This window comes from Hyperoodon ampullatus (assembly GCF_949752795.1).
Source record: "Hyperoodon ampullatus genome assembly, chromosome: 13".
NCBI classification, from domain to species: domain Eukaryota; kingdom Metazoa; phylum Chordata; class Mammalia; order Artiodactyla; family Ziphiidae; genus Hyperoodon; species Hyperoodon ampullatus.
This window is the reverse complement of record NC_136926.1, coordinates 47697254-47714049: the sequence shown is the minus strand read 5'-3', so window position 1 is coordinate 47714049 and position 16796 is coordinate 47697254. Positions and strand designations below refer to the sequence as shown.

At 43.5% G+C, this 16796-nt stretch overlaps 1 protein-coding gene across 3 annotated transcripts in view; it reads left to right on the top strand.

Moving 5' to 3' along the window:
* Positions 1-535: 535 nt before the first annotated feature.
* Positions 536-16796, top strand: part of B4GALT6 (beta-1,4-galactosyltransferase 6) — a gene marked incomplete at both ends in the record, with an annotated part of 69648 nt that continues 53387 nt past the window's right edge. For 2 of the 3 annotated variants that reach the window (XM_079718259.1, XM_079718258.1), the window contains one exon: positions 659-773. In XM_079718259.1, coding sequence (XP_079574385.1) covers positions 659-773 — 115 coding nt within the window. Of the gene's footprint in view, positions 774-16796 lie in introns of all 3 variants that reach the window. The other variant, XM_079718260.1, reaches the window with a different exon arrangement.

Here is a 16796-nt window from a genome sequence, read left to right as displayed (position 1 = left end):
AGGAGGCTGCGCGCTGGCGAGCGCCCAGCTCCTCTGCCCCTAGGGCCCCCGCGGGCCCCGGCGCGTTGCGCGCGCCGGCTGCGGCCCCGGCGCCCACGCTAGCCCCGCGCAGGCACGAGACGCCGCGGCCCCGAGGAGGAGGCGGCGCAGGCCTGCCAAGCGCGGGCTGCCCGGACCCTGAGCGCAGGGGCTTCGCGACCTGGACCCCGGCGGGCGCGGGCAGCCGGAGCCGCGGGGGAGCCCGGCGTACTGCAGTCGGCCGGCCCTCTCCGCAGGGGCGCCGCGGCGCGTAGCCCGCACCTCTCCCCACTTAAAGCCCCTCCTCCCGCCGCTACCTGGCGTATCGAACGCGGGTCCTCGCCCTTTCACGGCCTCCTCGGGTCATTTGGTCCCCGGGGCCCCCCGCCGTGCGTCCCCTCCCCCCTTCCCGCGCGTCCTCCCACTCTTCCCCTCCCCCGGTTCCCCCGCCTCTCATTCATTCCGTCGGCTCCCTCCTCTCTCCTCCTTCCCGCTCTGGCCCCTCTATCCCAGATCCTCCCCGCGCGGACCCCGCTGCAGTCTCGGGGTTTTTAGCACATTCATGGAAGTTTAGGGCCTGGACGGTGCCCCCAAGTCCGCCTTGAGAGCGCAGCCCGAGCTGCCGGCCGTGAAGAGGAAGATGTCTGTGCTCAGGCGGATGATGCGGGTCTCCAATCGCTCCCTCCTCGCCTTCATCTTCTTCTTCTCCCTCTCCTCGTCTTGCCTCTACTTCATCTATGTGGCTCCGGGCATCGGTAAGCACCGAGACACACCCTCACTTCTCACGGTCACAGTGAAGGAAACGCAGCATGTTACTTACGGGATTTGGAAGCTGTATAAACAGGGGCCCGGCAGAAAGCATTTTATTTGAAATGCGATTTCAGACCTGTCACGTAAACTGCTTCGGGGCATGGCTTTGGCATGTGAGTTTTGTCAGTGCACGTTTAAACAACTTAAAGACTGCGTTAGATGGACAGAACAAAATAAGGTGTGATGGCCCGAGATGCCCTGGTCGCTTTCTTGAGTATTCGTGACAGCTTTATCCATTTAATATTAAGTTTTTAAGCTTAAACTTAGTAATCGTAATTTTATTCAAACACTCTCAGCTATATTAACTAGATGTAAAAACACGATGGAGAAACCCACAGTAGGGAATGTGAGTGAGTTCAAGACTGTACAGTGTTCTAGGTCGCTTTTTTAGAATGGGGTCAATGAACATTTGTGCCACACTTCAGGAATTTTTAGGCGATGAGTTGTCTAGTAAAAACAATGCTCCAATTGTTTAGTGTGCTTGGGTCTGCTTTTCAAGGGTAGGTAGCCCCTGCTACCTGTTAGGATGAATTCTGAGATAAAATGATTAAATTAACAATTATGCAAGATAGTTTACAGTTTTAACCTGTTTACCATTTTTTCTTTTGTTTTCTAGTCCAAAATACACTTTTGTATAATCTGCTTGAATTAACCTCTTTAGTAAACATCCTGGTTTCTCAGCCCCTCTGGTTGAAAAGGTGCCAGTGTGGCATTCTCATGACCAAAAAATGTGAACTTCATGTGGATATTAAAACATTGTATTTCCAGAACTTTTCTGAGTTCTTCCGGGTTATTATGTATTTAATGTTAAATTAGTTAGTAACATTGTGCATCTCCTCTCATTTCTTTTTAGACATTAGTAGTTTTTTGAACCAGTACCATTTCTCCCCTGAGTGAGCTGAAAATGTATGTATGGCCTCTTACACAGTGAAAACACCTGCAGAATTTTAAGATGGAATTATTATCAGGGCATTGTCTCACATGGTAGTAGATTATTTCAGTGGATTGCAGGAGGGAGGGAAGAAACAGACCTCACCAAACCTCATCAAGACTGTTGTGTTTCCTAAAAATTATTTTCTTGATTAAATTTTCAGGTTCAAGTAAGACGTATAAGCTCAGAATGATGCTTGAGAAGGCATAAATTGTCGAAACCTTGATATCCCGAAATAGAGGTTTGGGGTTAAAGTTTGAAAAAAATACGAATATTTTAACATATTATTTTCTTTTAATGCAGTTTTTTTCTTTAGGCTAAATTGGATACCTCTTGAAGCCTGTAGTAGAAATGACAGTGATAGCTCAGTGGATTTGAGAGTAGTTAGCCAAAATATTCAGCAAGCTTTTTCTTAAAATTCTCTGCCATTTTGGAAGTCTTATCAATTAACTTCTCATTCTACAGCAATTTTTACTTTCTTATGTAGCTCTTTAAAGGTTGGACATCTTTGGGGGATGTTATTTTATCAGATATTTTAACTTTGAGAGATTCTGGAGAAGTTTTTTTTGCACTTAGATAACAATTTTCTTACTTTCTTGGTATTTTGAGTAACATATTAAAATTACTTTACTCCAAAAGCTAACCAAAGGAAATCAGAATTCCAGCTTTCACTTGATAGCCATTTTTTGTTATTGAATTAATATATTATCTATAGATTCTTAAAATTCAATTGATGTGAGATAGTAATATATCTTTCTTATTTCTATACTTAATGTTTGCCATAGAACAATCACTGACATGGCATAAAAATTTTGGCAGTTGTCTTCTAGGCAATTAGGTTGACATGATTTAAACTATGTTCTTTTGGGTCTTCTAATTTATAACTTAAAAAAAATTGATTGAAGCCAGTAAGAAGAATGAAAACCAAAACTTGTGAAGTGTTAACAGTTTGTTAAACTGAATCTGTTTCTCAAACTAGCATTATTTAGCAGCAAAAAACCCTCCTTACTTTTAATTATTGAGAAGCAGTTTTCCAAAACTAAAATTTTTGCTTGAAAGGTTGAATTTTGTCATTGGTAACACATACTGTCAGTTTTTCTTGAAGCGTCAGGCTCATTTTGCTCTTTTTGGGGGAAATGTAGGTCAAATACAGAAGTCTAAATGACCATAGTTTTTCACTTGTACCTTTAAGTAAAAATGATGTTCCGTGAAAAAAATGTGGCTCGTTCAGCTCACAATGCAATGATCTATTGCACAATTTGATTTTCAAGACAACCACAGTACTTTGGTATGCTGCAGAAATGCCTTATGCATACTTCTCATTTCATCACAGATTTCTTTTTTTTAATTAATTTTTATTGGAGTATAGTTGATTTACAATGTTGTTTTACTTCTCAGTTATACATTTATCCACTCTTTTATTCTCTTCCCATATAGGTCCTTACAGAGTATTGAGTAGAGTTCCCTGTGCTGTACAGTAGGCTCTTATTATCTGTTTTATATATAGTAGTGTGTATGTGTCCATCCCAGTCTCCCAGTTTATCCCTCCCCCTGCTTCCCGCTTGGTAACCATAAGTTTTGTTTTCTACCTCTGCATCACAGATTTCTTATTAATGAGCCATACCCCAAACTAATTAGGTTCTTATAACTAGTTTACATTAGATATACGTAGAATCTTTTTGAAATAATTCATATTTTAGCCTGAATTACATCTTGGGGCAGAATTTTCTTATGAGTAAAATACATGTTATGTAAGAGAGCATTTTTTAATTGATCTTAAATAAATGTTTCAAATTTCTTCTGTTAAAAAATCCATATTGATCCTATCCACATCAACCTGTTTAGTAGACATCAATTGTATTTTCCTATGTTTTTTGCCCAGAGACCTATTTTTGTCGTGTGTCTTCCCCCACGCAGTCAGTCCTATCATTTTAGTTACTCTTGTTAGTCTCCTTCCTCAGTGTTTTCCTCTCCCTCTCTTCCTTCTGAGAAGATAGTACCACACAGTTGTAGATAGCAGAATATGTTTAGTTTCCAATGTTTTCTCATGTGGCTCAACAACTTTTTGACTCTTTGGATTTTAATCTGCAATGAATTCCAGCAAACTCAAAGCTCATTATTTTAAGAATAATTTGAAACACTTTCCTTGAAATTTCTAATTCATGCAAGAAACACAGGAACTTTCTTTATATTAGGAACTTTAGTACTAAGGGAAATTGGTCTGCAGACCACCCTCCACCCTGGAAATCCATGGACACATTGCTCTAGCCCACCCAGTAGAGGCTGGTGCCCTGAATTTTTTCTCATTCTCTTTCTACTTTTGTGCATGATTGCAAAAAGGTGAGTGCAGTCTTCCCCTAAGGTCTTGCCTTGGCTGAATTGAAAATGGAGTTCCATTTAGTGTGAAACTGTTTTCAATATAACACAACATAGTCATTTACCTGCTATTGTATCAAAGGAGTAGGTGAACTGACTTATAGATTCATTCAGCAAACATGAATAGAGCACCTCAGATAGGCTAGACATTGTTTGAGGAAAAAAGATGACCAAGACAGAGTTCCTTCCCTCATACAATGGGATGAGCGCCGTGAAAGGGCTGCATCAGGTCCTCAGAAAGCATGCCGTGGGGAGCGAGGTCTGGTTAAGGACTTCCAGAGGAGGAGATGGATAGGATTTATCTGGACTGAGCCAAGGGACTCTAGTCAGAGGGAACAGCATGAGCAAAGGTAGGTACCAGAAAATAGGAGTATTTCCATCTGGCTACCATCTAGGACGTGGGTTGGTAGATGGGCCAGATTGGGAAGAGTCTCGAGTCTCCCCTGCCCGGCCTCGTGTTCTGGCACTTGGGGGTCCCTGAACTTCCTGGCCGAGAGAAACTGGCCTTGGTTCACACAGCTTTATTAAAGCTGTCTGTGGTTAAGAAAGAAGTTGATGAGCCTTTAATCAGCGGGGTAGTATTGTGGGGGAGATTGCACAGCTCCCCTGGGAGTGGGAGATTTCACTGTACATTTGACTCACCGACCGTCCTGACCTTTGCTAGACTTGCTTTCAGGCTGTTTTCTTCTTTGCGTAGAGGTGGAGTCTGGTTGGGCCACTTTGGTGTGAATTCCTGTGGGCCCGTTGAGGAATCACCTGACCCTGTGCTTTGCTTTTTTGGGTCTCAAGGAGGTTGGTGCCCTGCTGGGTCAGGTGGAGCTGGGGATGGGTGGGCAGGGCGTGGGGGTGTGTTGTGGGAGCGGGTGGCTTAGTAGGTCCTTGCTCAAAGTCCCCCCCAACGTTCTGGCTGGGTTTCTCTCAGTTTGCTCAGAGAGTAGCTTGTTAGTTGCCTGCAGCTTTCTTATGGCAGCCCTTTAGCCTCCTGGCTGGGTGAGTCTGGTTGTGCTCTTCTGAGCTGTTACAGTTTGCTTTGTGTTTCAAAGGTCCTTCTGGTTTCTTTCCTCACCGAGTTCTCTGGTCACCGTGGCTCTTTTGGGGGGTTCTTTTGGTTTGGGCCACCGTGTCGGGTATTTCTTTTTTCTGGGCCTCTCTTACTGGTCAGGCTTCCCATGCTAATATTTTTGTCTTGTGAGTAGCAGGAAACATCAGAAGTTCTGAAAAGGGGGATGCTGGAATCCTTTGTTTTAGAGCAGTTCTTCTGCATGGAGTGTGGGTTACAGTGGGCAGAGCCAGTGGCTGGGAGACCAGGTGGGAAGTTTTTACAGTAGCTCAGGTGATAGAAGATTCGAACCTGATCAAGGTTGTAGTTGGATCAGGGCAGAGTGGAGAGGATGTGAATAGTGGGGTTGAAGGAAAGGGAGAAGCTTGAAGACGATGCTTGTATTCTGGCTTAGACAACCAGGCTGTGGGTCGTAGGGACTATAGAAAGGCAAGTGCCTTGAGGGGGCGATTTTGCTTTTAGAGATATAGAGTTGGGACGCTTATAGGATAGCCAGGAAGAACTTGTCAGTAGGGAGGCAGATGGACATAAGGGCTTAGAGCCCAGGAGAAATGTCTAACTGGAGAGAGATTTGGGTGCCTTTGGCATATAGGTGAATGCTACATATCTATTTTTCCCCTGACACACCTGAGTTAATAAAACTAACTTGTGCAAGCAGAAGTGACTCACTAAGTTAGTTACTCTTAAATGTGGAATGATAGGGGTTAAATTGGAATATGAAGGAAGCCCAAGTGCAGTTTGAAGGGTTTCCCATGAGGCTCTATTACCTTTTTCACTCCCCAACCCTAAATGGGAAGCAGTGTGATTGACACTGTGGAAAGTTTAGATGGCTGCCCAAGGACAGCTGGTGGAGGCTGAAGACAAGGTAGCCACAGATGAAATCCATCAGCCTAGGGCAAGTGGAGAAATAGGAATAAGAAAATGAAGGAAGAGAGAGAGATCATGAAAGTGAAGAGAGACCTTCGCAAAAATAAGTAAATAAATAAAAATGATGATCAGCAAAACAAGCGTTGCAGTGGGACATATAGTTCAGTGGGGTAAAGTCTGGAAGGAGAATCATGGATTTGGTAAGTAGGAGCTCTGTGACAGCCACTACAGGAGCTGTTTTTGTGGTGTCGTAGGGCACCAGCCAGATTGCCTAGCCTTGGATTGGATTGCCTTGGGTTGGATTGTAAATCAGAGGTCAGATGAAAGTGGATCAAAGGAGCCTTATAAGATGGGAAAACCTGAGCTTATGTGGACGCTTAGGGAGTGAGGACACGGTTTGAAGATTTGAGGAAGGGAACAAATTACAATGTATGATCTAGGAAGACTTAATTCATTTACTTATTCATACATGTTTGTCTGTGGTTCTGCACTGAGCAGGATCCACATGGTCCCTGCCTTCATAGAGCTCATAGCCAGTGGGAAATTCGCACAGTGGCAGAGCAGCTATTCTGGAAAAGAGTGTGGAGTGCAGTTTGCTATGGGGCACCGGATGGGTGGATGGGGGCACTAGACTAGGCGTCAGGGAGAAGAGGGAGGTTAAGCTGAGGCCAGAAGCTTAAGTTAGGTGGTTAAAGGGTGGGCCTGGGGAAAAGTACTTCAGGTAGGAATGGGATATTTGAAGGCTAAGAGATGAGAGAGAAATGGAAAGTTTAAAAAAAAAGAAAAAGGGTAGGGGACTAAAGCATAGAAATCAGAGAGGAGTGCGGGCCAAAGCCAGAGAGAGAAATACGGGTCCAGCCATAGAGAACCTTGTAAGCTGGGTTTGAGAACTTGGACTTCAGCCTGAGGACAGTGTCAGACCACTGAGCTTAAATTTTAAGTAGGAGAGTGACATGATGAGGTTTGCATTTTAGAAGTACTTAGGCTGTACTGGTGTGGATGGATTAAAGTCAGCAATTCTGGAATCAGGGAGACCAGGTAGAGGGAGTGGGATCAAGTATATGGGTAGATTAATTTTGGAGATGGGAGAGGAGATAAAGACATTCATGATAGCAAAAATTAGATGCATATGGAGAGGGAGGTTGAGGACATGCATATCTAATAAGGTGGGTGACTGAGCTCTTAGAGTGAGCGGCTCTGTTTACGTGAACAAATGTTAGTATAAACTGTTTCCTAGACTAGGTTAAGAGATTTGGTTTCGGGCCTCCCTGGTGGCGCAGTGGTTGAGAGTCCGCCTGCCGATGCAGGGGATACGGGTTCGTGCCCCGGTCTGGGAGGATCCCATATGCCGTGGAGCGGCTGGGCCCGTGAGCCATGGCTGCTGGGCCTGCGCGTCCGGAGCCTGTGCTCCGCGGCGGGAGGGGCCGCAGCGGTGGGAGGCCCGCGTGCCCCAAAAAAAAAAAAAAAAAAAAAAAAAGAGATTTGGTTTCTACCTTGGCACATACTAGAGGCTTAGTGAAGAGTTGTTGAGTGACTGTTTCCAATTAAATCACTGCTTTTGGTATGGCAGCTCCAGTTCGTTCTCTTCCCTGCCCACTCATCAATACCATTCTAGTGTTGGATGTTAGACACCTTGGAAGAATATGGAGGGGCTGGCAGGGGATGAGGAACAGTGGAGAAAATGCCGGGATTGGTCAGTGTATTAGTTATCTATTACTTTGTAACAAATTACCTCCAAATTTAGGGTCTTAAACCAACAAACATGTATTATCTCATAGTTTCTGTGGCCAGGAATCTGGACACGGTTTGACTGGATGCCTCTGGTTCAAGGTCTCTTATTCGGCTACAGAGTGTAGCTCAGGGCTGTGGTTGGAGGCTCCACTGGGGGAGGATCCGCTTCCAAGTTCACCCACGTGCATCTGGGCAGGATTCTGTTCCCTGAGGGTTGTTGGACTGAGGACTTTGCTTCTTCGCAGGTTATTGGCTGGAGGCCTCACTCAGTTCCTTGCCCTGGCACCTCTCCATTGGGCAGCTCCCAACCCCATTGCTTTCGCCATATTTTCTTTGTCAGAAAAGAGTCTCTAGGTCCAGTGCACACTCACGGGGCAGGGGAGCCTTCTCAGAGACTGCTTACCGCCGTCAGGTTGCCATTTTTTTTTTTTTTTTTTTTTATTGCGGTACGCGGGCCTCTCACTGCTGTGGCCTCTCCCATTGCGGAGCACAGGCTCCGGACGCGCAGGCTCAGCGGCCATGGCTCACGGGCCCAGCCGCTCCGCGGCATGTGGGATCTTCCCGGACTGAGGCACGAACCCGTGTCCCCTGCATCGGCAGGCGGACTCTCAACCACTGCGCCACCAGGGAAGCCTGCCATTCTTTTATTTTTATTATTTTATTCTCTGGTTGCCATTCTTGAGCGTATATGTTAACTCAGCTATATTGTTTCAGCATGAGTGAATCTAAATCTATGACCTTGTGGGAAATTAGGTACTTTTGAAGGGGATATTGATTCATTGAAATCTGACAATGCTAAATACCATTCTCCATGTTACTATTTTATAAGTAAATTTGATGTCTATTAAACAACGTGGCAGAATGAGGTAGTGACGCATTTATTCTGCAGCAGTGTTTATCATTATTACTTTTTAACGTTTATTAAAGGTAAAAATAGCCCTGTCTGTGGATGCCTTAAAGAGAGAACCGCCTAATCTAGGTTTGTCGTCTCTGTATTGGTAGGTATTCCAAATACTATTTGGAATTTTGTTTTGGCAACAGAATGCATTTTCCTCTCGGGGCAGTGTTACATGTACAGAGGGTGAGTAATTTCCTTACCCATCTTGTGACCAGCCTGTTTATCACAGGATGTACTGCGAAGCTTCTCAGGACACATACGCTTGTGCGCATGGCATTAGGCTCTGGTGGTTGCAGCTGTGGCTAAGCCTCTCCCCACTGGAGCCCCTCTGTCTGAGGGCCCCGGGCCATGGGAACTTTGGACACAGAGGCCTTGGCTCTGGAGCCAGAGCTGTGTGCAGAGAAGCCCCAGGGGCAAGATCCCAGAGGTCTGCTATTGGAGCTCCGCACCCCCTGCCCCGTGCTAGGAGAATGGCCTTGTTGTAAAGGAAGAGAAGGAAAGGCCCCTAAAGATCACCACTTGCCCAGAGTCTCATGCATTGTTGTTGGAAGAACTGAAGTGGATGTTTTTTGGAAAAGCTGAACCATGCCCCTTGGGATTTCTGTGCCTGAGTTGCCCTGGAACATTGAAGATTTGGGGGACATATGACCTCTGTCTTCTTCAGCTTTAAGGAATACCCCACGGAGAAGAGAGGAAACACTTCTGGATAGTGTGAGAGCAGGGAGCATAATTACGGGGCAGGTTTTCCGCTCTTTGTAAAGAAGCCAAACCAGACCATTCTAACTGAGCTGTAAACAATGAAATAAGCGGCCTGCCAAGCGTTCCTTTCATTACCTGTTCTCCAGCCGAAAGTAGATGACCACAGGTTAAGGCTGGGGAAGGTGCTTTGCTTGGGGGCCTGGACAGGCTTCTCAGCCCCTTGCCCTCGTTTCCTCGGTGCTGTGTTCATCTCTGCAGCCCTCTCGCTCTTCCACCTGCGCCCACTTCTACCCACCTGCCTTTGTGACTCCTTTTCCCTTTCAAGCCTGCCCCTCATGTTTGTCTTACCCTCAGTGAAAATGTGGAGGTGGTGAGAAGGAGGTGCGTTGTGGAGAGATTTTTCTAGAACTTGGATTTCCTAGGTCCTATTTGGGAGTTCTGGCGAATGGAGGGCCCCTCCGGCTTTGTGTGTTTACAGTTTTCTCCTTCCGGTCCATTTTCCTGGCCGCCTTAGACCATGCTAGCTCTTGCCACCACTGCTTGGACTGCACTTTTTTTTACCAGTTTAATCAGAGCAGCCTGCCCCCAGCTCTTTCTCCCTTGTCTTCTCTTTTTTCTCCTTTTCTGTCTGAATCTCTTTCTTTTTCTTTTTTTGATTCCCAGAGGCTCCAGTGATTGAATATTTATAAAGTCTTTTCTTTCCACTTCTGCCTTTTGTCAAGATAATAACAAAGAGAATAATATACGAGTAATATTGTGATTTGAGTTGAAGATTGGGTCCACTGAAGGTTAAAAGGTTTTCTGAGGATACCCACAATGCCATGGAAAATTGTTTACTCTAGTTATTACTAGGTATTTTTACTCATGTCTTGGGCCCACTGGAGAGTTTCAGGTAGCACCCCAATTTTATTTCTCTCTAGCATGTATATCCTATACTGGGCCGACTTAATTTGTTCTGTTTCATGGGCATACTTGTTTTCCATCATAGCAGAACTTGACAGAGTTCAGATTAAACCACAGCAAAAACCCTCCTCAGTTAAAATAGGAAAGATAACTTAAAGGATGTTTGTCAGTTTTATTTTTGGCTATGTGGCACGGCAAAATGTGTAGGAAAACATAACTTAGTGATTTTAAATCTCAAATTTGTAATTAACTTTTTTTCTCCAGAGGCGTAATAAGGATGACTTCCTGTTCGTATCTTTGTTTTCATGATTAATTTACTCGAGTTAGTAAAAGTCTTTGGCTCTCCAAGGTCTTTGTGTTGTATGTTCGTTAGGGATGAAACATAGATTCTTCATTGTCTGAATGAATTGTTCGTAAATTAGAAAGCTGTATTAAAGAGGATGTATTTGGGGGCCTCCCTGGTGGCGCAGTGGTTGAGAGTCCGCCTGCCGATGCAGGGGATACGGGTTCGTGCCCCGGTCTGGGAGGATCCCATATGCCGCGGAGCGGCTGGGCCCGTGAGCCGTGGCTGCTGAGCCTGCGCGTCCGGAGCCTGTGCTCCGCAACGGGAGAGGCCACAACAGTGAGAGGCCCGCGTACCACAAAAAAAAAAAAAAAAAAAGAGGATGTATTTGGTATAAGTTAAACTAATTATGAAAGGAAGCTTCTACTTTTTTGCTTGTTAACAAATGTTAATGATGTTTAGAGAATGGTTTTTCAATTTTCAAACATGAAGGTGCTTAAGCCTTACCTAAGGCAACCCAGGTCTTATCACCAGAGATTCTGATTGCGATCCTGGTTGATTTTTAATTAATACTTCAGGTAATTCTGGACCCTGGGAACTTACTTCTTTTCTTTTTTTTTTTTTTTTTGCGGTACACGGGCCTCTCACTGCTGTGGCCTCTCCCGTTGCGGAGCACAGGCTCCGGACGCGCAGGCTCAGCGGCCATGGCTCACGGGCCCAGCCGCTCCATGGCATGTGGGATCTTCCTGGACCGCGGCACGAACCTTCGTCCCCTGCATCGGCAGGCGGGCCCTCAACCACTGAGCCACCAGGGAAGCCCTCTTTCTTTATTTTTAAATATTTGGAGCTTGCTAGTGTTAATAATTCTTTACTGAAATCATGTTATATAAATTGCCTTCTTGGTAATTAAGTTAATCGCTCAGATATTATGACTTCTAATTATAGTGCAATTTCCAGTTTGGCTTGGAGGAAGAGAACTTGGACTTTATTTTCATTTGAATCAAGAGACCAATGGTAGGGACTTCCCTGGCAGTCCGGTGGGTAAGACTCTGCCCTCCCAACTCAGGGGGCCTGGGTTCAATCCCTGGTTGGGGAGCTAGATCCTGAATGCCACAACTAAGAAGTCTGCATGCAGTGACTAAAAGATCCCGCGTGCTGCAGCTAAGACCCGGCGCAGCCAAGAAATAAAATAAGTAAATAAAAATAAATCTTTAAAAAGAGACCAATGGGAGAGAATGAGAAGATGCCTTGTTTTTTGATTTGAAAATATGCTCTAGCTTTGGAAATCTTTGAAATTCATTTCCCATGCTGTGTCTCCTTTCTCCTGCCAGTTATAGTTACTTCCATGATTAAGTAAGTTGAAATTATGAAAGGTATTTTAATTGTGAAAACACAGGGAAATTGGGGATGGTTGTAAAACATAGTTCAAATAGGTCTCCCTTTTATTTTTTCTCAAGATAGCATTCTTAAGTGGGTAGAGGTTCATTTCGCATGCACTTTAAATGTATTCTGAAATCATTCATTTTCAGCAGATTTATAATGTTTCCTGGATGTGTTTATTTATGGTTTCATCTTTTAGTCTGTAATTTCATTAGGTAAATTTCCTTACTGATTAGATTAAAAATGTAACTGTCTGCATTTTTCCTTCCCTGATTCCCTCATTTCCTCCTGATTCTACTTTTCTCTAATGTGGTTTATAGCTCAGCTCTTCAGGCTCCTGTCATGCTTTAAAGAGGCTATGTGTTTAAGTGAATAACAGTGAATTAACAAATGACAGTCCTGAGAGCTATCATGTGTTAGATCATGTGTTCAGAGTCTAGTTTTTGGATTTTCAGCTGACTTTAAACTAGGCTGAAGTGATGATCTGGTTGTTGTAGAAGTAATTCCGATGTTTTAGGCAGTTTATTCTTTTTCAGGATTTTGGTTTTTACAGAGGAACCCCCATGGCTTCTTAGTTTCTGGTACTGCTTGGCAGTTGGTAGTTAGTCAACAAATATTTATTGAATAAACACATCTCTATCCTGAACGTCTTTAATAAGACGTTGGAAAAGTCAAATTTTATTCAAAAATATTAAACTTTGATCAGTATTCAAACACAAGTAATACCCTCAAATAACTTAAAAAACTTAAAACTGTTGAACTGCAGAGTGGAAGTGGTAAAAGTACCTGTTGGAAAGAATTTTTTGTTAATTTTTGGTGTCTACATCAGCAAAGCTTGAGCTGTTGGCTAAGATCTGAAATAGATCCGTACTGTATGTGATCATTGTGTTCCTGATTGCTTGATAAAATGGGATTCTGACCACAGAATTCTTTCATTCTATTTATTAGTCAGCCTGTTGACTTACTGGAAAGATAGGGAGGAGGATATTATAGGCTAGTAATTATTTGCTCTGCAGATTTTCTTGAGCCCATACCTGACTTTGAATTATTATCACCATGGTAAGATACTCTGTTTAAATAGTGCTTTGACATAAAGGGAATCATTTGTTTTACAGCCTGGCATAGCCTAGAAGTCTGTTATTTTTTGTTTTTAACTCAAGCAATACTTCGGTCCTAGGCAAAGTATGAACTGTATTTCACATGTCGTGTGGCCTCATCCTGGGGTTTACAGCATTATTATTAGAGATAATATATTTAGCTTTTACAAACTTGCATGAGTAATGTCTGGAAACTTGTTGCACAAGGGGCTAGATGTGGAAAGAAGAAAACTTACAAGCATGTGAAATAGATTATTGTGAGTTCTTAGAAATTCAGAGACTGCCTGATTCAGATCTCTATGGTTACTGTCAAGGGATGTCTATATGCAGCGTTTTGCCTTTTTCCATATTGTTTATTTCCTTACATGTTCTGTAGATGATATGGGAAACCGTTTTCTCTCCTGTGACTTTGAAGCGCCCCTTCTGACTTCCTCCTCACGTTAGTTGAAATCTGTTTATCCCTCCTATTGTCACTTCCCTCATAACTTTTTACATTGAAGATTTTTCTTTTTCTTAGCCCCTCTCTCTCCTCTAGGAGGAGATTTCTGCCATTGCTTCTTCCAAATAGCTGCCCCTCAGGGTCATTCAGACCAGTGCTTGAATCTTGATTTTTAAAAATTCCAGCTGTGTAACTTCTGAGTTTGTTTTCTGATCTCATAATGGGGAAAGTTGTACCTGTATCCTGGGGCGGTGTATTCGTTTCCTAGGGCTGCCGTACACATTACCACACTCTGAGTGGCTTAAAGCAGAAATTTATCACCTCACAGTTCAGTTGGCCAGAAATTTGAAATCAAGGAGTTGGCAGGGCTGTGCGCCCTCTGGAGGCTCTAGGGGAGAATCCTTCCTTGTCTCCAGCTTTGGGTGCCTGTTGGCATTCCTTGGCTTCCTAGGCTGGTGGCCAGATCACTCCAATCTCTGCCTCCATCCTCACATTGCTTTCTCGTGTGTGTGTGTGTGTGTGTGTGTGTGTGTGTAAAAACCTCCCTCTGCCTTTCTCTTGTATGTGCACTTGCCGTTGGATTTAGGGCCAACCCAGATAATCCAGGGTGATCTTCTCATCTCGAGATCCTTAACTTAATTACCTCTGCAAAGACTCCTTTTCCAAATAGGATAACATTGACAGGTTCTGGGAATTAAGATGTGCACACGTCTTTTGGGGGCCTCCATTCAACCTGCTACATAAGAATTAAGTGAAATGTAATTATATGTGTGTTTAAGTATATTTATATATGACATTTAGCTCACTGCCTGACAAATGTAGTTACTCAGTCAGTGTTAACTCATTTCCCTTCCCTTTAGAAATCTGTGCTCTCCAACATTCTGCCCCCCTGGGATGCTTTCGGCGGTTATGCTCAATTCAGAGCGTTTCTGCTCCGCTTTGCCCCCACTGGCGTCCTGTGGTGACCATCAGGAAGTCTGCTTCTCGTCTTCCATCTTTCCTTGCTTGGCCATGCCTGTGTGTCCCCATGTCTGTGGTGTGCTCTCTCTCCCGACCCCAGTCTTTCTAACCTTCCACATCTGGCACTGTCTCACCTTCATTAATGTTACTTCTCATCTTCACAATGAGCTCTAGTCCCCTCTTCTCCTTTCTGTTTTTTCACCCCATTCGTCCATTTGGACCTTTACAACTTATTTTCCATTGCTGCCAACACTATTCAAGTTGGATTGCTTATCCCTGTGTATCCTTTGCAGCTGTGCACCTCACAGCCTCTGCTTATACTGGCCTATTGATGGAAATGTGCTTCTCCCTCCTTCCTCTTACTTCTCTTAGTGCCTTCGCTTTAAATTTCATCTTTCCTCCTTCCACTCAGGCCACAGTCATGCTCAGGTCTCTCCTTTTACAAGAAAACTTCCCTTGACCTTGCTCTCACTTACCTGTTCTAAAACTGGACTGCTTCCACTTCATCCACTCAACTCCTTACTAGTTTCCTTTTGTTTCCATTATTTGGGTGAAACTGCTCTCTTGAAGGTTGACCATGATCTAATAGCTTTTTTCAAGGCTAACTGGGCTGGTGGTAAAGAGCTGGGTTGCTGGAGCTGACTGCAGGGGGTGAATTCTAGCTCCACTACTTGCCAATAACTGTGTGACCTTGAGCAAGTCCCTTAACTCCATGCTTCAATTTCCTTATCTGTAAAATGGGAATATTAGTACCTACCTTACAGGGTTGCTTGTAAGGGTTACATAGATTAGTTTATGTAAAGAACTTCTAAGGATGCCCAGTAGAGTATGCACTAGGTTATTAGTTTTTTTTATTTTCTAAGCTATTGTGTTTTAGTCTTTCTTGTTAGCCTCTGTGGTGACATTTGACATGGTTGATCATTCCCTTTTCTTTTGTCCAGTGACTTCTTCACCATGTTCAAGCTCAGATTAATTCATCTCGGGGTCTTTTATCTTTGTGTCTCCTATTTGTGGTCTGAACTTCACCTTCTTATCTCCTTTCTAGATAATTTTTCCTGTGGTAATTCACCACCATGGTTCCTACTTTTACTTTTGTGTGTCTCCCCAGGTTGTATTTGTACCTTGTCTTTTTTAGCTCCAGCACTGCGTTTATAGCTGCGTGTGAGAATGCCTAACCAACACAGTCTCCCTCACAATCAGCTCTGTAGTTGACTTCTGGTTTTGTTAAAGGACCTGGATGTCGGGATCAGAGGGATGTTGTATTTGAGTCCTTCAGTACTCAGGAAGCCTTTCCAGATCACTGCAGACTGCACAGTCTCCTTGGCTTGAATACATAGCGTGCTTTCAATGAGCAAAGCTGCGTGTGGAAAGAGGTAGAGAGACACAGCTTTATGGCAAATGTACTCCTTAGTTTTATTAAGTTGAGAATGAGGCATGTTCATAAATCTTTCCTCACAAACCCAGGGTAGGATGCCTATAAGCTGTTGTAAACTGTTGATTTTTGAAGTTTTTTTTCTTTAAGTTGTAGTTTTTCCCCCCTGGACAACAGACGAGGTAAAGAAGTTAAATTTATGTCTCACAATGCAGAGGCAAATAGCAAATGAACTAAATTAGAGAACATGGCATCATTTTAGTTAACCAGCAGTAGTTTTTAGTGTGTTTCTGAGTTGTCTTGAGACCAGAGGGCAAGGATGGGAAAGATTTCCCTATTCGTTTTCTGAAATGTAGTCTCTTGTAAGTTGGAATAGAAATTTTAGACAAGGATTTCCTGGCTTGCCAATAAGATATTATATTTCATAGTAATGATAATTAGCAGACAAGTATAGTTATTTGAGTGTGGGTTACTGTACTTTTATGATGTTTGGTAATCAGACAGTCTGGACCATTCAGTGCTGGTTTCTTGTGCCTTGAAACACTGACACATGGCCTTCCTCCTGTTAACAATGCCTCTGTTTAAACACAACTTCATTCCTTAATGGGTTTTGATCTTTAGGGATTAAACCCCTGAGGACTCTTAACCTAAGGAATGTAACTCAATTAGCTGTGAATGATTTAAAATAAACTAATAGATTTCCATTTGGAGAGCTTGGTGTCTCACTTTCCTTTATTTTTTCTCCATCCATCTAATGAATAGTAAATGCAGTCTTTTGGTAAATGATTAACCTTTGTCACAGGTGCCATCAGTAATAAATTTTCTTAACAGTTTTGTTACCTGATATTCTGAAAGTTTTTAGGAGAATTTGACTTTGATTATCCTTTTCTATACTGGATATTTTCCTTGTTTCTTAAATTTGACTTGGTTTCAAGATTCAAACCATTTTCTTTATAAGAGTAGGTGTGTTAA